The 19954-nt window shown below is 51.6% G+C and overlaps 1 protein-coding gene across 1 annotated transcript; it reads left to right on the plus strand.

The window, feature by feature from the left end:
• The first annotated feature begins 427 nt into the window (after positions 1–427).
• ulk2 (unc-51 like autophagy activating kinase 2) lies at positions 428–19866 on the plus strand. Its single transcript, XM_048980840.1, is given in 29 exon segments — positions 428–1664; positions 3006–3098; positions 3196–3237; positions 6990–7022; positions 8302–8338; positions 10564–10736; positions 10908–10982; positions 11077–11178; positions 11267–11325; positions 11463–11545; positions 11655–11705; positions 11811–11899; positions 11989–12157; positions 12294–12354; positions 13627–13776; positions 14492–14643; positions 14803–14865; positions 15828–15859; positions 15861–16037; positions 16039–16101; positions 16248–16432; positions 16525–16634; positions 16800–16934; positions 17046–17260; positions 17366–17541; positions 17638–17756; positions 17834–17991; positions 18103–18238; positions 18324–19866. Coding segments are annotated over 29 exon segments (3093 nt in total). The 5' UTR covers positions 428–1574; the 3' UTR covers positions 18389–19866.
• Positions 19867–19954: the final 88 nt, after the last annotated feature.

The following is a 19954-nucleotide window of genomic DNA, read 5'->3' on the forward strand; positions in this document are numbered from 1 at the left end:
GCTCATTAACGTTTTTGAAAGAAAACAGGACATATGGCCTCACTAAAATTACACAAGTTCACGTCAGTAAACAAGACGAAATTACACCGAGTCATTAAACATAAACGTTCACGGAAAAGATACGCAAGTTGTTTTCCGTAACCTCACTCATCTATTAAGGGGTGCTCAGTCAAAAGCCATTACGTAATGTTTCAAGAATACCACTCACTTTCTTTTGTCGTTATTTAAAACCCTGTGCAAAGATAAGTCACCTGAAATTTCAGCGCCGACGTATAACTAAGTAATCTGTTACATCATTCATTCAGCTATTACTGATCTGTGTCGATAAAATAAAAATTATGATATAGTAGTTCATTGGCTACTCGGACTAACTTTTGTGGCGGACGAAGAAACGTGGCGTGCCGCGGCGATATATATTCTACTACGCAGGCTGAACAAGTTGATAGCTATTGTGTGGGCCGGCGAGTGGGTTTGAGTATGTTACTAGGACGGTTTGTACAAACACCGTGACATTTAGCAAAAGGCTATTTGTTGGTGTACTATACCCACAAAGGAGCATACGCCCGTCCCTCCAAAGGAAACCCATGTTACGAGTGTTTCGGTTAGCCGGCTAATCGCCGAGAAGAGCATACATGTCCTATGAGTCTGTGAAGATATGAGCCTGTTCGGAACCGGTGTTGTGTAGTGGTGCTTGTGTGGCGGCGGTCACGAAGAAACCCAGACTATGCGATATAGAAGCCTCGTTGTGGACAGGGATGGTCGGGCTGCTGAATGCGGTCTCTCGTTGTCACGGCGGGTCTGCTCGCTGTCTGTCCTGCAACTGCCCTCAAATGACACAGCTAATTAGGTCGACATTAGTCGCGCACGGCCAGAGGTAGTAGCGAGCGAAGGACACCGTCTCTTTTTAGTTTTTGTATTTTTGGGTCAACTTGTATCTCCTCGGAAGCCTTACGGGTTGAAGTGCCGGGGTAATTATGAGCGCGTTCTTGGTGGCGGACCGCTGTCACCAGGCCGCGGGCACTGATCCGCGCGTCTACTTCGCTGCCGACGGCACCATGTAGCCCCGACGTATCTATTCGAAGTGCCTTTTGCATTTTGGGCTCGACGTGGGCGACTAAGCAGCAAACCAAGTCGCCGATGTGGGTCAGGGGAAAATGACAGCTGGCGCGTCTTTCTCCTGGTGCCAATAGCGGCCATGCGTAGTGGTCGTATGCATCTTGCAGGTCTTAATACGGCTACAGTGACACTCGGATCCAAACAAAAAGGAATAAACTGTTCGGAACCGGCTTCATGGATGTGATGGGATGGCCCCGTCAGCTCCCAGCATGCGAGCAAAGTGAATTCGTATTGAGATTTTTGTGCATTTTTGGCCCGAATAAAACAAGTCTTGACTGATGTCCTCATTTAGCACGGTGGAGTTAAAATGGCACTAACTGAGTTGACGCGTTGCTGAAGGTAGCTGCATCGTAAAGGCATTTCAGCTTTTGTCAGTGATGTTCGCTTCACGGCTACAACACATTCTGGCTACATATTGAAAACATTTCATATCAACACATCGGACTGCGCCGCCGGACATGGAGGCAGTCGGGGACTTTGAATACAGCCGAAAGGACCTGGTTGGTCACGGAGCTTTTGCCGTGGTGTTCAAGGGGCGCCACAGGAAGGTGAGTATCCCCTTTGCATGCTTCATTTAGATCGGACCGGTGTAAGACCAAGCGATCTCTGTCAAGAAACACAGCAGCCCGTGAGATTCATTGATATGACCCCGAACGCCACCCGTTCATTCATAAAGATCTGACCGGGGCCGTTTAGTGGACTCATCGGCATCCTTCATGGCTCCTGTTACAGGGGCCTCTCATCACTGTTTTGCTCTGCACGGTTATTTCATGCTACGCTTTTTATTTTGCCGTCTATTTCATTATGTTGCAATTCGCCGTTTTTCTCGTAGGTGTGTTGGATATTTATAGCACAGGTGCACAGCACCCATAGTGCGGCCCGTCGTGCAAAGCTGTGTACAGATGCATCGCTGTGGATGTGCAGAGAAGCTGACATATTGAAGCTCTACAGGGCTATCTGTAACGTCTGTGCCGTTGGTAGTGAACGTCTGGGTGCCTAATAATAAGGCTCGCCACGAGTGTTTCTATGAATAAGCCGACGGGCGGAAGCGGCTATCGACACTGACGCGTGTGTCATTGGCCTCCTCTCGGAAAAAAACATGGCCAGCATGTGATGCGGGGTATTTATAAACCCCTGCATCTGCGATCCGTTTATTAGCGGGATTATTTCCACCTCGGATGATGGGGCGCGCTCCCTGGTAGCCATAGTCAGAGCTCTCGCGCACCTCTGGAGCAGTGTTGTCTGCCTTTTAATCCTCTCCTTGTCTGTACGTGTCCTTTAAGCCGTAGTGTAGCCTTACGGCGCCATGGCATTGGCGTGTGTTATATGAATGGAGGGCGTGTCGCCCTGCCCCCACCCATCATTCATAACCGCAGCTCTCACCTTTCCCAAGGTGCCAGCCTGCATTTTGCGGAGCATTTCTGCTCATATGTTAAAGCCAAACCGAAGCTTGCTAATGCCCATCTGTCATGTGGGCAAGCGTCAAGCCTCACTGAATGGCGTGATTAGATGGTGTGCAGAATTAGTGTCTATGTGGTATGACGTGATGTTTCTGTTTTGCTGAGTGTGGGATTATAGGTGGCGTGTGTGGTGCGTCTGTCGCTGAATGGGGCGTGTCGACTGGCACAGTCACACTTTGCCAGTGACACAGTGCCCTGTCGCCGTGGGACACTGGTACTTCCATTTCTTCAGTCTTGTACTTTTGTGTATTGTGATGGAAATTGCCCCAAGGTAGAAAGAGATGGGCAGGTCACTGTCTGGTCATTGCTTTGGTGACATTGTGGCTCCTGAGTTTATCCACGTCATAAAGCCAGTGTGCTTCCGTCTTGCTTATCTGCCAGTCCATTAATTATTCTGTCCTGCCTCCCCCCTCCCATCCTCCAATGCAGAAGACTGACTGGGAGGTGGCAATCAAGAGCATTAACAAGAAAAATCTGTCAAAGTCTCAGATCCTGCTGGGCAAGGAGATTAAAATTCTAAAGGTAAATTTAACTGAGCCAGAGAGCTGAATATTTTCATTTTGGACCACAGAAATACTGCATTGGGGGTTTCACTAGTAACATTTGTTTCTCCTTTTAGGAACTTCAGCATGAGAACATCGTCGCTCTCTACGATGTGCAGGTAATCTCCTGAGATTATTGTGTATCTCCTGGAGTAACAGTGTTCCTGTTTTATTTGATGGGTGACCAACAGTGACCCCTTCAACCGTGAACGGAGGCCGAACCTTATTGAGCACCACATGGCATTCTGGGTGATGCAATGAAGCTGACATTGCAGTTGTATAAATGGGGATAATTGTAAATAGCTTTGGGTAACCATTTCACTTATGGTATTTAATGTTGTGCTGCAGATTTTTCTGATAATGCTGGTCCTGCTGTAATTACTGTGCACACTCCAATCTGAAATGGAGTAAATGACGCTGCCCTGTGAGCCCCTTCCCTGCCCCCCCTGTGATTACTGCACCCATACCTGTGCCTCCTTCCAGGGTGGTTCCACCATGTGGGGCAGCAAGGGCAGCTACGCCCTCTGCAGTGCCCAGTGGTGTACAGACCACTAGGACGTGCACCAGCTGCCTGCAGGTGGCCCTTATAGTGCTTGTGTTCCTTTGGGGCACGTTTTCTTGATCTGATTTGGGGGCGGGCGTTGGTGCCTCCCGGTGGAGCAAAGTCGTCTGGCAGCACAGTAGTGGGATGTACACTGTGGCTTTGTGGGTCACAGATGGTACCTGTGTAGTTGCGGGCCCAGCAGGTGTGGAGAGCACCTGCAGCGCCCCCTGTGGACAGCTGACCTTTTTCCCCCCAGTCCTCCCTGTGTCGCACAGATGGTGATGGGGCCCACTCGCTTCATTACACAACCCCGCCCCACGTTCCCGAGCCCAATTAGAGAAAGGAAAGATGGTCTCTGTCAGCTGCTCACTAAAGGACAGGCGGCCTAGGGGGTGCTCTTGAGCCATATGAAAACAAAATCACCAGGATCCATCCATGTTTCAAGCTTTCCTTCTCTGAGGAAGCCATGAGTGTGGTGTGTGAGGAGTGTGGCGGGGTCTTTCTGAAAGCCTGTCGTCGGCCCGTGTCTATTTCGGGCTCTTCCTGCCGCTGAGGCCTAAGCGTGGCCCCGACAGTTTCTTCTTGCAGGCAGGGGCTGGCTGCTTAATGGGACCCATGCAGACAAGGCCTCGTCGACACTGTAATTGCAGCTCCTCATGGAGCTGCTGGCAGTGCGGGGGTTGACTGTAATGACTGGGTGCTCCTGCAGCCTGGAGGAGTGTCAGCGTCATGCAGACCTATTTAAATCCCAGTGCAGTTATCCTGAGAAATAAAACGCCATTAAGATGTCTGAAGCACAGAGCATGCTGGGCCTGTAGGGAGAGGCATGAGCTCCGGTTTGTTTACACCTCGCATGAGCCAATGAGAAGCAGAGGCAGAGTAGGGGGAAGCGAGGCCAGCAGCCAATGGCAGTGAAGGGGTGGGTTAGTCTGCCTGCAGCCATCCACTCGTCTATCAGTTTCAGTAGAACAAAAGCTGAGTTTCCTGCAGTGGAACACGCTGTTCCAGTAGAGGGGCTCTGTTTTTCTCAGAATTTACTTTCATCCCAGGACGAGTGGGGCGAGGTGGAGCCTGAACGAGAGCGCTGAGTGTGGGAGGAGGCGTATTGAGAGGGGGACAGAGGGCCCCTAATGAGGCCTGCCTTTCCTAGAAGCCGGGTCACTCTTGGGTTGCTGAGTTCCAGTGGTTTGATTTCATCACACCCCCTGACATTGTCATAAATCTCCAGAGAGACAGAAGAGAAGATACGTCGAAATTCTCTCCCCCCCCCCTTCCCACAGTGCTCTACTTTATATGTGTGGAAAGGGTTTAACACTAGAACCGCCTGTTTCCCACGCCAGTGAACGTCAGACTCCTTTAACCGCCAAGCAAGACGTACTTCGGTATATGCAGCCCTTTTGTTTGCACTAGTGCACCATTAGTGTTAATAACACCAGCAAATCTAACACCCTCAACCAAAAAGCCCCAATGTTCCTAACAGTCACTACTCCGTCCTGAAATCGTAGAGCTTAAAAGTTTTCAAATGCTGGATAAAAAGACAGTTTATTGACAATTCCATGTTCACCAAAGTTTCTATTTTTTAACAACTGTATGAAGTACTTTTATATCTTGCACAGATCAACTCGGGTGAAACACTTAAATTACGTTTTTGAAATAAGACCACCCACACCCCACTGTAATAGCGATTAAACTGCTCAATACTTTTGGGATTTTATGGTAAGGCGAGACGCTTATTTTATTACATTTGTGGGATCAAGATTAATTTCACAAGATTAATGTATCGAAACCAGTACTTAAATCAGTGAGCACAAAGACATGACATGAACACAACTATTATGGGTTTTACGGCTTTTTTGGGGTGACAGTAACTGCTGCCGTGAGGCTTACTGACTGTCCCATTGTTTTCTTGATGGCTGAGCGGTATGCTACTGTTAGGCCCGTTAGCAAACAACAACAGAAGCTGTGATATGCCGAAGCTCCTCGCTGCTAGTGGTTAAAGGAGGTTAGAAAAGACGCAGGTGGTTTTAGTGTTAGACACACTTCCCTGTTAGTGTTAGACAACCTTCCCTGCTGCACTGATGCATATAAGAACATAAGACATTTACAAACGAAAGGAGGCCATTCAGCCTTTCAAGCTTGTTTGGGGAGAACTTAACTAATAGATGAGTTGTTCAAATCTTATCCAGCTCTGATTTAAAGGAACCCAGGGTTTTAGCTTGCGCTACAATAACAGAGTACAGATAACTGTGATCGTAGAACATATATCTGTGAGCTTGTGACCCTGGGAGACTTTGTGTGATTGGGGGGGGGGGGAGTTTTTTAGACTTTTAGGCTCATTATCCCCATCAGTCATTAACTAAATTCATACTCAATTCTCAACGTAAGCCATTGTTCATGCATGAGATAGGGATTGTTTGGCTGGTGTTGTGCAGAAGGCTGCCGGAAGATGCTCTGCTTGTGATGGGTGACCCTGGGCCTTCCTCAGCTCCCAGTTTCCGGGCCTCTGCGTGCTCTGTCTGTACCTCTCTAAGGAAATCTACAAACACCAGCTAGAGTTACTGACATGGACTGGTGACTCAGGAATTGCGAAATGTTTTCAGTGCCATGAAACGCTGCCTGCCAGTGCATTGCAGTGGGGAAGTAAACAATGCCACGTTCCCATTTACGGTATCGTTCATGTCAGCTGCTTTTGTGGAAAAGTACATGCTGTCTTAATGTCTGCGTCGCTAAATGGACACTATGTACACTGCCAGTTCTGAGACCTTGTGTTAAGGGTGGAAGGTGATTTCATATGGAGTCTCACCTAAGATGGTTAAATGCATTTTAATCGCGATAATGAAAGACTTTGAAGAGCAGGGAACTTCCCCCAGTCCAATGGGGGCAGCATGCACTGTGAGCGTGCTACTGCTGGCATGTGATGGTGCTTTGGCTAAGGAAATTACCACATGTGCCTCATGATGCTCCCTGACCAAGTGAAAGGCTTTCAAACTGCCTGATTTCTTTTCTCCCCCATTACCCTCTTTCCTGTGATACCTCTGTGTGGAGATTTGCGTCTCTGTTTATCTGTGATTCTCTGGACTCGCCGCCGAATCACCCTGATGGGTTTTGAAAGCTGACAGTAACATATACTTCAAAACAATGTGAAGAATTTAAAATGATTCCTTGCCAGCATCTTGTGATCTCTGCCCGGACGGTCAGTGCATCCTGACTGCATCTAAAGGACATCTCGTGCGTCTTTCCGGAAGCTTGTGAACAGTGTGTATACAGTATAGTGTGTGCATATGTGCATCGATGTCATTAACCCTAACAATCTCACTTCTCTTCCAGGAAACGCCAAACTCTGTGTTCCTTGTCATGGAGGTAAGACGACAGGCCTGGGGGGTGGGTGGGTGTGTGTGTGTATTTGTCCCGGCTCCTGTTTTGTACTAGTGTGTGATGACTCTGCCACTGGTGTGTGTTTTCATGTGGTCACCTGACCATGGCGGGCAGCCATATGACACTCAGCTGGGCCCCATGTTGCTCAATGCAGGAATGCCGTCAGGCAGACAAACCTCTCTGAGGGCTGGGCTAAAAATAGCCTTTCGTAGAAGCCGGTTCCCTGGAATAATCTCAAAGCGCTGTTTTTGAACCTATATTTGGGTGACTGACCCTGTCCTCACTCTGAGAGGGGAACCTGTTTTCAAACGGCACCAAAGTGCGTTGTGCCGGTTCAGGGCCCAGTTCCGTGGTGGGGACGGTGAGGGTGGCCTTTTATTCCCACAGGAGGCGGCCTCTCCTGGCACGTCTCTTCTGGCGTAACCGAGCGTGAGAGCTGGGATAAAGGGGACATTGACGTTGCCGCCCACCTGTGTGGGCCTCCTGAGCCTGTGGGGGGGGGGGGGGGGGGTCAACGAGGCCACTGTTTCACCATCCCTCTGTCTGAGCTACCCCAACACCAGTCGTGTGCAACTGCTGTTTGAAACGGGAGATTCCAGTCGTGGGTCACACAGCAGGCAGCCTGTTGGCCTGGAGGCCGGCCTTCCAGTGTCCTGCTGGCTCATCTTTCTGTTTATTATTATATACAGGCGGTGACATTGTCACACCATGCGGCTGGAATACAGACACGTGTCCCAGCGCTACTGTTTTGGAGTGTAATAATGCTGCTGTTGGGTGTCTCAGTGTGTGAGGCGCTGCTACCCCCCAATCTCCATAAAGGCTGATCTCTGCCTTGCAACCACAGCTGCCATATAAATGGATTATTCCTGTTAAGCGTTGCCATTATCCCTATGTTTATGGTCTGAACCCCCGCAGCTGGGGGAGGGATTAGGACACTCGGAGAATGCATGGAGTCCTGCCCCCCATCGATGAGTTTCCTGTGGCCTGTGATTGGCTGTCAGAGTGGGGAGTCATCAGCATACATGGGAGTGTGATTGCCAGGATGACACAACCTGTGCCGCTCCCCCCCCCCGACACACACACAAACACACACCCCTAAACCATAATGGAAGCTAACAGCCGCAACATACCACTGTGACATTAGATTCATTGACAAGCTTCTCGTTATCCCAGCTTTGTTGGGCTTGTGGGGGGGGGGGGGATTGTCTGTAGTGTGACATTGTTATAATCCTCAGCTTATTCTGTGTCCTTCTCCTCCCCACAGTTCTGCAATGGAGGGGACCTGGCAGACTATCTGCAAGGTGAGCGCATGCTGTCAGCCGGCCTCCCCACATGTGGGTGTAATGTGCTATGCAGTGAGCTGATGGAGGACTTGAATTATCCACAGCAAAATTCACATCAGTGAGCGTGTTCCAAATAATGACAAACTAGCCGCAGCCCTGCCTTTTCCCCGGCACTTTCCTGCCTCTAGTCGCTTGGACGACAGATATATTTATGTATGGGTTTCTCATAAATTTAGGCTATTCTTTTGGCTGAGAGGACTTTAGTATGTCCACTATAAGACTAGCACTACACCTTGGGAGTCTTTCATGACATCTCCACTACACTACAAGACCATTTATTTTCCTGGAAGAGAAGTGATGTCTTTAATGACAACTCTTTGTAACGGAGTCATGTTCTTGCAGAAATTTTTGCTTTTGTTTTAGCCTGAGATCTCTGGTCACCCTGTGATTGACGGTTCTGTTACACTGCTGATTTACAGCTGCACCCATAATTCATTTAATTCACACTGTATGTCTTAGTACTTGATCTTAATCATTTATAAATGGTATAAGTGGTTAGAGGATGGATGGGTGGGTGCTGGGAGGGAGTATTTTACTAAAGATAATGGCTTGGGACATATTTGAACAGTCTGACTGATGGTGATATAAGGGATTGAATGGACTGTCCCTGGACTGCATTTCCATGCGGGTATGCAGGTGAGACACCATGTGGGAAGGCTGTGCAGTGCGTCTGTATTCGCATTACGCCACCATAGCAGATGGGAGGGGTGTCCATCTGTCCGGCACGGTACCCCCCCACCCTCCCCCTTCATCTGTCATGGCACTGTTTGGAACAACTCCTGCTATCTGACATGGAACTGCCTGCAAACCCCTATTGGACATGGTATACTCCCAGAACCATAGTTCCATGGCAGATCTGTGAAGCATTGGTGGGTGGTACTGGGGGGGGGGGCTGGGTGGTACCGTGTGCCACACACGCAGAAGCAGGAGGTACTCATCATTCACGACTCTCACCGACACAAGGATCCCCTTATCAGCTCAACGGATTAATCTCTGGTTTAACCACATTGAGGAACCAGAGCTTAGTCTCAGTTTCATCCCTATTTGGCAATTTACTGCATCCATCTGTCCAGCATCCATCCATTTTTTGCCGCTTATCCAGGGCCAGGTAGTAAGGATACCCTGGCCTCCCTCTCCCCAGCCACCTCCTTGTGGGTCTCTGGGGGAATAACAAGGTGTCTTGGGTCTGCCTCTGGCTCTCCTCCGGTTGGACATGTCCAAAACACCTCCCCAGGGAGGCATCTTAGATCTATGCCTACAGCACCTCTACTGGCTCCTTTTGATGCAGAGGAGGAACGGCTCTACTTTTGAAACGTCTGAGCTCCTTACCCTGAGCCCAGAAACTCTCATTTCTACTTCTTGTATCCAATCTCATTCTTTTGGTTACTACTCAAAGCTCATGACCATAGGTGAGGGTAGGAACGTCGAGGTAAGGAGCGCATGCTCATTACGCATTGCAGCACCACACAACAAACCATATCAGGGATGAGAACCTGAGTGCAGCCATGCAGTGGGTGATACCTCAGCAAGTTTTTTTGTGAGGTTTTCTGGTGGCTGGAGTGCCACCAACCCCCCAAATGTTCTCTGTAAGTTGAAGGACCCTCCTTACAGAGCTGGATGTAGAATAACGTCATACCCCGGATGAAGCAATTGCAGGTTAAGGGCCTTGCCCAAGGACCTAATGAAGTACGATCACTCGTGGCATTCATAGGATTCAAACCAGCAACCTTCTGATCCCTAGCCTCAGAGCCACCAATCCGCCCAGAGGTTAGGAACGTAGATTGACCAGTAAATCAATAGTTCATCTTCTGACTCAGCTCTCCCTTCACCATTACAGAACAGTATGACGTCCACATAACTGCTGATGCTGCACTGCCCCCGCCTGTCGAGTTCCCTGCTCCATTCTTCCCTCACTCTCGGCAGTTTACTCTCCTTGTAACAGTGACTGGGATTTCGGGGAAAAACAAAAGGAGTTTTTTGAGGCTGTTGTGAGGTGGCAGATGAAATTTGTCTAATCTGGGATAGCCTGTTGGTATTTGTGTAAAACTCAGACTGACCTGTGAGTTGTTCTGGGTTGCTAATGAATTCTGTCCAGCAGCTTAGGGAGAGAGCAGTGTCTTCTGGGTAGTGAGGATGGTGGGACCTGCTTCTTGAAAGTGCTGATGGCCTCATTGCCTCCACAGCCAAGGGCACCCTGCGGGAAGACACCCTGCGTGTGTTCTTGCAGCAGATCGCTGCCGCCATGAGGGTCCTCAATAGCAAGGGCATCATTCACCGCGACCTCAAGCCACAGAACATCCTGCTGTCCTACGTGGGCCGCAGAAAGTCCAGCCTGAACGGCATCCGCGTAAAGATTGGGTGAGTCTGTCGACTGCAGTGCTGATCTCTCTAGTCAGGCTAACCTCTCCCCTACCTGTCCCCACATTGTGAGTATTGACTTGTCCCCCCCAACCCCCCCAGGCACTGTGTCTGCCCCCTTGCTCCCCTGCCCTCATCACTGACTCTGCCTTTGTCATCCCCCCCACCAGCCGACTTTGGTTTCGCCCGCTACCTGCAGAGCAACATGATGGCAGCTACGCTGTGCGGCTCCCCCATGTACATGGTGAGTGTGGGATCACCAGCACCTCCTGCCCCCCTGCAGGAGGCCCCCACTCTTCTAATATATCTCTTTTCTCCCCCCCCCCCCCCCCAAACAGGCTCCCGAAGTGATCATGTCACAGAATTACGATGCCAAGGCAGACCTGTGGAGCATCGGCACAGTGATATACCAGTGCCTGGTGGGCAAGCCCCCCTTCCAGGTGAGGCGGCCGTACTGAGGACACGACATCATCATTATGTTTCCATCAGTTCCCCTCTCACGCCCACCCCCCCGCCGTTTCTGTGCAGGCCAACAGCCCCCAGGACCTGCGGATGTTCTATGAGAAAAACAAAACCCTGATCCCCAAGTAGGTCACACCCTGGCTCCCGTTAATAGTGACTGCCATCTGTGGTGGCACAGTGAAACTGTAATCTGAATGGGGGGGAACACTGACAGCTGCGGTTTCGATCGCACTCGTCTCAGGCTCACCTCTGTCCTTCCCAGTATCCCGCGGGAGACGTCACCGCACCTGGAGGACCTTCTGCTCGGCCTGCTGCAGAGGAATCAGAAGGATCGCATGGATTTCGGTGGGTCGTGGCTGACGGTTGTTTGTAGTGGAGCCCCGTGCAGCCCCCCCCCCCCCCCCCCGCACTGTCTGCCCCCAGTCATGACGCCACTCCCGTTCCTCTTCCCCAGACACCTTCTTCAGCCACCCTTTCCTGGAACCGACATCCACCATGAAGAAGTGTAAGTATGATGGTAAGGTGCTGATGGCCCGGAGTGTGTGAGCCATGTTCGTCTGACAACGTCCCGGTGCTGACGATCCCCCCCCACCCCACGCATGTGCCCCAGCCTGCCCGGTGCCTGTGCCCAGCTGCCCTGGTTCTGCGTCGGACAGCTCCTATAGCAGCTCCCCGTCCTGCCGCTACGTCTCTCCCCCGGTGAGTCCTGGACCTCCACGGGTTTCCCAACGAGTCCGCCGACCCATCCGGCAACTGTGAAATTCACAGCCTCCGCTTCCGCACCCTAGTCCCTGCCGGACATGCAGACGCTGCCCGAAGACGTTCTGTCCTCGCCCCCCCTCGGCCCCCCCAGCTACCTACACCTATCCAAAGACTCGGGCGGTAGCACCAGTAGCAAGAACTCCAGCGACACCGACGACTTTGTGCTGGTTCCTCACCTCTGCGCCGAGCAGTCCTGTGAGTCGCCCGCCGTGGGGGGGTTTTGGGGGGGGCGTTGAGTCTCTCCCATGTGCCCCACACACCCACAATGATGTGAATCAGTATGCCCCTTTGCCCATCTCTGAACCCTCTGCACTCTGCCCCCCCCACCCAGGTGACATGCCAATGGGGGCAACCGGCCGTCGGCCTTCCAGTGAGTTTCTCCTGTGTGGGGGGTGAGTATCAAAGTCTACGGACAGTCAGGTGTGCTGTCCCGTGCTGGCCATACACACGCCCCTCCCTCTCTGCTATTCATTCTTTTACGGGCCTGACAGGTGCTGCACATTTACATATAGCACAGCCATAGGGTGCCTGTGTTGCTTAGCTGTGAGAGCGCCTGTGCTATAACTGTGGTAGGGAGCTGTCATGTCCTGGTCTCACGGCGTGTTTCCCAGCGCTTTCTGGCTCATTGACCCAACTTCATACGGTCGTCTTTTGTGTATGAACAGCTGGCCCACTGGCTATTCACTATTTAGTCAAGTCAAGTAGGTTTTATTGTCATTTCAACCATACACAAAGTATATAGAGAAATGAGAACGTGCCTCCAGGACCATGGAGCAACACAGAGCAGGACAAAACAGAACGACATCATAAGTGCAGACAGGACAGCATAACAGTACAGATTGACAAGACAAGACAGCATACAGTGCAAATTAACGGTGGTAACATTCTGGATACAATATATTTACTGACTTCCATGCTCCTCCAGAGCAGAGAATATAAAAGCAGAGCCTCAGACCTCGCAGAAGCAGAGCTCCATTACCGCGGTGTTTCCCTGCTGCTCGCGGTGTCCCAGCAGACCAGCAAGCAGCACAGCACAAACAAGCGTGATGGTCAAACAGAAGCACGCTGCTCAGCTTCTGTCACGTGTCCTGTTTGCTTTTTCTCCCCCTTCTGGCCCCAACTTTATTACATAACACTGCTCCCCCACCAGCATCCAGTCATGCCTCAGCTGTCCTATGGATCACCAATGTGACTTTTGCCCTAAAACATCGTGTTCTGGTGAAGGGAGGGGGGATAGAAAACAGGGTGGTAAAAGGAGCAGTGGTGTGTTTTTGTTAGCAGACCTGAATGAGGAAGTAAACGTCATTTGCTGAGCACAGACTGTTGTTCTGTGCTGGTCTTGCCCCCTGATGCCCTCCCACTTTCTGTGATTGGCCAAGCCCTGCTGATTTGCATACAAGCCCCACCTCAGTGCAATGTGACAAGCCAGCCCTCTGGCAGTGTCGGTTTTCAGTTACCGCCTGGAACCAAAACAAAGAAGACGGAGACCGTTGGCTGTTATCTGCTGAGCTGCTCGACTTCATGAGCAGCGTTAGCATTAGCGTTAGTGTCCCTTAAAACGGGCAGCAGGCTTTTCCTGGCTGAGACCTAGCTTCTCCTCAGGTAATGGTTCAGGTCTACCAGCAGGATGTTGACCTCTTGGGCTTCCCCATTCTCCTGTCCAGGCTGCCGCAGCCAGCCCCCGGACAGACGCCCGCTGTGTCCCCCCGTGTGGAGACCACACCCATCCCGGTGCCCACCCAGGTGCGCAACTACCAGCGCATCAAACAGAATCTGTCAAGCAGCCCCACCAGCACCCAGTACGGCTCCCCCAGGTGAGTCTTCTCAATAGCTTTGGCAGGTGGATACTGTGTGTGTGTGTGTGTGTGTGTGTGTGTGTGTGTGTGTGTGTGTGTGTGTGTGTGTGTGTGTGTGTGTGTGTGAGAGAAGAGGTCAGGCCTGCATAGGGTGATCAGAGCTATCTGTGGTCAGCCGGGATTATGCTGATAGCTAAGCACACGTCGCTAACCCTGTAACCACTATCCAGTCAGCGACATTTGCTATAAGAAACCTCTGCCTTTACCTCCAACTTCAACTACTATGTGACACGATACAGTAAACAAGCTGAAATCGCTATAAACAAAACGATCCCATTAACATAGAGAAGCAGACGCGGTTTAAGAATGTATAGTCATTTTGGGTGGACGTTTTGGGTGTGGATTTTAAAAGTCGGATATTTTCCTGAAATTGGGTTCTGCCGTTGGACCGCGGAGTCACACAGCTGGTGCCTCCCTCGCACTCCCAGCACTTACAGAATGTGGCCCAGCCTGAGCAGACGGGCTGCTGCGGCGCCACCTTCTGGCCAGTGCTCAGCGGCACTCTATGGATAGATGGGGTCTCTTGTGAAAATTTGATTTTTTTTTTTTTTTTAAACCACCATTCTTTGAGGAGTTAACCTGGTTTTCACAGGCACAAATAATCCATCCAAACAAACCTAGCATTCAGTCCTCGCCGGCCGTGATTGATAACTGTGTGCGTTTCCATCCACAGGGCCGGTACTGTGCGCCGCTCAAACACCAGCCCCCTGGGCTTCCCCAAGCTGGCTGCAGCTGTGGCCTCTCCCAGCCCCGGCGATGTGGCACAGGCTGTAGGCCGTCGCCTGTCTGTGGGCTGCTCGCGGCCCTATTCACCCTCACCCCTGGGTAAGTGCCCCCAGCCCTCTCAGCAACCCACTGTCGCACACAAGAATTAAATTATAATTTGTCACAATAAAGTGATTTAGATCTGAATTGCTGGGCCTCACGCATGTGGCTGTCCTTACCCCCCACCCCCCCCCCCCCACCCCCGCCCCCCTCCAACAGTTGGCACGATCCCTGAGCAGCTAGGTCAGGCTGATGAGAGCCACAGCCGGAGCACATCAGCAGGTGAGTCCAACTTGGGGGTGACCCCAGGTCCATGACGGGAGTCCGGGCCATCTTTAGTATGATCAAGTATATTTAGTGTATTAAACATGACAAATGGCAGCAGATGTTAAATAAAGTTAAAAACACACACGCAGCAATTAAAGTCAACAGAAGGTGGCCAGTAAACATATGATCACACGCATTGCTCTGGTGTTGAGCTGGCTGGTAACAGCAAGGACTCTCTGGCCTTTCTTGGAAAATGTCAAGATGTTGGTGGTGATGTGTGTAAACTACACCGCCATCTAGTGGCCCATAAAAATCACTGAGATGGGTGGCTGTGTCTCTCAGATTGGGGCTGTCACTGTGGAAGTGGATTGCCTCTGTAATGAAATAAATCATGACAAACATACATGTACAAGCATCCACATATACTTACTAGCAAAAAAATATTGTACAGAAATATAACATAGGAATATGTGGGTATTCTCTGATAGATGTTGTTAAGTAACAGTGTCGCAGGGGGTAGGGGGATGAGGCAATGTGCTGTCAGTAGTAGGTGGGCCTGGTGATGGCATCTGGAGTTCAACCTGGAAACGGCTCCGGGGTAGAAGCGGTTTCAGGGTCTCGCTGAGCCAGCATGTATGCACCTTTATCTTTGGCCTGATGATCAATGAGTGAATTGATCATATCCAAGATGTGTGAGACAGTCCTGCAGGCCCTCTGGAGGTAGCGGCGGTTGTAGATGCTCTTGGTGTCTAGCACCTGTTGACCAGTGATGAGTTTGGAAGTCTTGATTATGCATTGTAGGAGTTTTAGTCAATGGCAAAACAGAATATCAGGCTGTGATGTGAAGAGGCCGGGTTTAGGGAAAAACGTCGCTGTTGTGCCTGGCTGACTGAGCGGAGACGTTCAGACCATTAAACGTCCTCTGCAATGCATTTATCTTCCTGTCTTATGTCTCTCCTCTCCATCTCCCCACACAGGCTCTCCCATGCCACAGGTTCACATGATGGGCCCCCCGTCTCCAGAGTGCCCCCACCCTGACTGATGTCTACCAGAGCAAGCAGAAACTCCACAAGCAGCTCTCAGAGCCCGTGTACCCCACTGCCACTGCCTGCCCCAGCAGCCACTCGACGCAGCTCTGCCGCCCCGGCAGCCTGGGCACCTCCCCCACCAAGCACCTTGGCTCCTCCCCCCCGCTCCTCTGATTGGCTACAGAAATCTCCGCTTCCCACTATCATTGGCTCTCCTACCAAAGTGAGTATTACATGTACCTTAACCCTGCTGTCTTAATGTGAATGTGAGCTTTCTGGTGGAAAATGTTGAAAAAAGCAGTTCAAGGGATTTTAAAAAGTATAAAAATTGAGAAGTGATGCATGCATCTTCCCCTCTGACTCCTCCAGACGTCGGCACCTTTTAAAATCCCCAAAACACAAGCCTCCTGTAACCTGTTGGCCCTGGCCTCTCAGCCGGGCATCGCTGACAGCCCCACGGCCAGCAGAGCGCCACCAGGCCACGCCCACCACTGCTCGCCATGCCCGGGCCCCCGACAGCTGGCCCCAGAGCCCAGCAAGACCACCTTTGGCAGGTAGTCCTCCCACGCCAAGGCATTTCCCTGCCCCCCCCTCATTCCTATAGCCTCTCGATTTTTTTGCCTTGAGCATGACGCATACCTTGCAGGTCTGTCAGCGCTGGCCGTCTCTCAGAGCAGCCTGTCAGGATCACGCTGGACGGGCAGCCATACCAGGGCAGCACAGACAGCCTGAACACAGAGAGGCCAATGGACACGGGTGAGGCCCCCCCACACTCAGGAGCGCCCCTTGTCCTGTTCCTTAAGCAGTGACCTGAGTTTCCATGTTTTTATGATTTGATATCGGAGCCTTATAAATGCAAGCTTGTTGATTTGGCTGAGCTGGTGAGTTGACCCGCCTCCTCCCCCTGCGTGCCTCTCCCAGCCCCTGCCGGAACATGTGGGTTGCCCCCGGGGGGGGCAAGCCCCCGCACAGTACTGTTCACGGTGGGCTCCCCCCCGAACAGCATCACGCCACCCACCTGTAGCCACCTGGGCTCCCGGCCACGCACCACCTCAGGTGAGGATCCTAGTGGCCACATGTGAGATGTGATGCCCCGCCCCCCAGTACAGCCCCACCCATCTGGAAAGCCCCACCCTCAGGCCCCGCCTCTCTCCTTCCCATTCACAGTTGGCTCCAATAGCTCGGCTGGCTCCCTGTGCTCCACCAGTGGCCGTGTCTACATGGGTTCCCCACCCAGCATGGCCTTGGGGGGCTCTCCGCCAGGGGGCGCTGAGGCGGCCCCAAGCAGCCTGCGCTACGTCCCCTACGGCACGTCCCCCCCCAGCTTAGAGGGCTTCATCACCTTCGAGGCCCCTGAACTCCCCGAGGAAACACTTATGGAGGTGGGGTAGTGCAAACACGGCGGTCTGTCTCCTCCCCTTATTTCCACTCACTGTGGGCGTGTGGATGACGCCATGTGGGTGACACGTCGCTGTCCCCATCTGCAGCGTGAGCACACTGACACACTGATGCACCTGCGCATGATGCTGTCGTTCACGGACTGCGTGCTCGAGATCGCGGCAGCGCGGCCCGGTGGGCCGGACACGGGTGCCTGCGGCTCGCTGTTCCCGCCGCAAGACAGCGTGGTGGTGGACCAGATCAGCCAGCTCAGTAAGGAGTGGGGGTGAGTGTGCGAGGCCGGGACACAAGCAGCCACCACCTTCCTCCCACTTCGCTCAAGAGCCCCACCTGAGGTGCTGCTTCCTGCCGCTCCCTGCAGGCAGGTGGAGCAGCTGGTCCTCTACATGAAGGCGGCCCAGCTGTTGGCGTCGTCCCTGCACCTGGCCAAGGCCCAGATCAAGTCGGCGAAGCTGAACCCTTCCAGTGCCGTGAAGCAGGGTGAGCCCTCGTCCCCGCAGTCAGTTTTCCTCCCCCCAGCTAGACATGGCCGCTGATCGCACGTCTCGCGTCTGCAGTTGTGAAGAGCCTGAACGAGCGATACAAAAGCTGCATCGCCTTGTGCCGCCGCCTCACTGAGCGCCTGAACCGCTTCTTCGCCGACAAGCAGCGCTTCGTGGACGAGATCAACAGTGTGACGGCAGAGAAGCTCATCTACAGTCACGCCGTGGACATGGTCAGTTCAATCAGGCTGCCTAGCAGGGCACCTCTTGCATGGCCCCCCCTCTCCATCAGATCGGGCTGACTCTTCTCTCCGTCCGACTCCCCTGTGTGACCCTCCTCCCAGGTGCAATCTGCGGCCCTAGATGAGATGTTCCAGCAGACGGAGGACATAGCATATCGCTACAACAGAGCGGCCATGTTGCTTGAGGGCCTGTCCAAGATCCTACAGAACCCTGCGGACATCGAGAATGTCAACAAATGTGAGTGAACCCCCCCACCTTGGGTCATTTCTGATTGGCTCCATTAGCAGAGCAGTGAGAACCTTATGTGTTTTGTGTTTGACAGATAAGGCCAGTGTGGAGCGTCGGCTGTCAACGCTCTGCTACTGCACCGTGACGCTGTACGAGTAGAGGGGGGCGCCCTCCCAATAGGACCAGCCAGCTCCCCGGACAGGGACCACAGTGTTCTACCTGAAGAACCACAGGAAATCCAAGGACACTTCGCGGGAAGCCCCTGCTTCCTCCTGTAGCAGCTGAAGCACTTTGATGTTTTTTTGAAGTATTATAGACTATTTCATTTTATTTAATGGACTGGGTGAAAGGAGAAGGATGGAAGTCATTACCAAAGATAATGCAGATCGATAAAGACTGACAGAGAGAAGCCTGAACTGGTACCAAGGGTCAGGCTGCTGGACTCACACATGACATCAGAGAGGCGGGAGAAAGTGAGCAGAACAAGCAGGCGATGCAGACATTAACCACACTGACCTGTCAAAGTGTTGCGTGCTTTTTCAAAACGAAACTAAGTAATGCGTGTTCATTACTGTTTTTACTTGTCGCTTTTATTTATTGTTCAGGGTTAGATGCTGTTAGATCTCTCTCCACTGTTCGCCGGGCATCTTACCTCCGTGTGATATGGGCTAATGAGGCCGTTTCGAGATGATACTTATGAACCTGCGATCACATGCCCCAAAGAGGAAACAACGTCTTTGTAGAAGGCATCATTTGTTTGCAAAAACACCTACATAAAGTACTTTATAAATGTTTATTTAAAAGTACGTATATATTTATATGTACGCTCCCCCCAGTATTGGATGGAAGTGAGGAAATGTCCGGAAGAGCTCGAGCAAGCAGGCCTGGAATCCTCCACAACCAATCGGGTGCCCTCAGGAACCCTTTTGCTTAGAGCCACAGCGCCCCCATGTGTACCGTAATGTCTGTGGGCAGCCTGAAAGACTGGCTGTCGCGCCGGATCCTGTGCATTGCCAGTCTTCCTCGGTCTGCAGAGCCGGAAGTTACTGTTGCTCAGTCGGGGCAGCGGACTTTGTGATTAACCTCTACAGCAACGGAAGGCAGCTAACGCCTGTCAAAGACTGACGCTGCTGTCCGGGCTCCAAAGCCCCCACGGCCAATAAGGAAGTCAAATTACTTGAGTAGTTTACCTGAGTTTAATTTTATTTTTATTTTAATAACTGATTTTTTTGAGGAAATTCACAGTCTGCAAATTGTAAATATTTGTATGTCGTGCATGTGATTTATTATTCTTGTCCTCCCAGAATGTGTGAGGGCGGAAACACTGAATGGTGCCATTGGTTGCCCTGCCTGTCAATCAAGGAGCACAAGCCGTTTTATACGTCGATTTCTTACTGCCATATTCTCTCCACTTGTATGCGTTGTCTGCAGACCACGTCTCGGGGTATGCTGTCTTACCCGAGAGGGAGATGACCGGGGATGAAAGCCGAACAATAAAAACTGCTTTTTTCAGTAATGGCAACGCCGAGCAACCAATTAGCCGTCACGTTTCCCACGTCTCTGTGAGCACAGTAGTTTATGAACTATGTGATGCAGAAACAGGCCAGTTCGGAGCTTCATTAAACAGGATAAACTTTTACGAGACTGTTGTGTATATGTAAACCACTGCTTTAATCGCTGCACATGAAAGTAGATGTACGCATCTTCCCACCATGATACCATCCT

The sequence above is a fragment of the Brienomyrus brachyistius genome, chromosome 17, assembly GCF_023856365.1.
Source record: "Brienomyrus brachyistius isolate T26 chromosome 17, BBRACH_0.4, whole genome shotgun sequence".
Lineage (NCBI taxonomy): Eukaryota > Metazoa > Chordata > Actinopteri > Osteoglossiformes > Mormyridae > Brienomyrus > Brienomyrus brachyistius.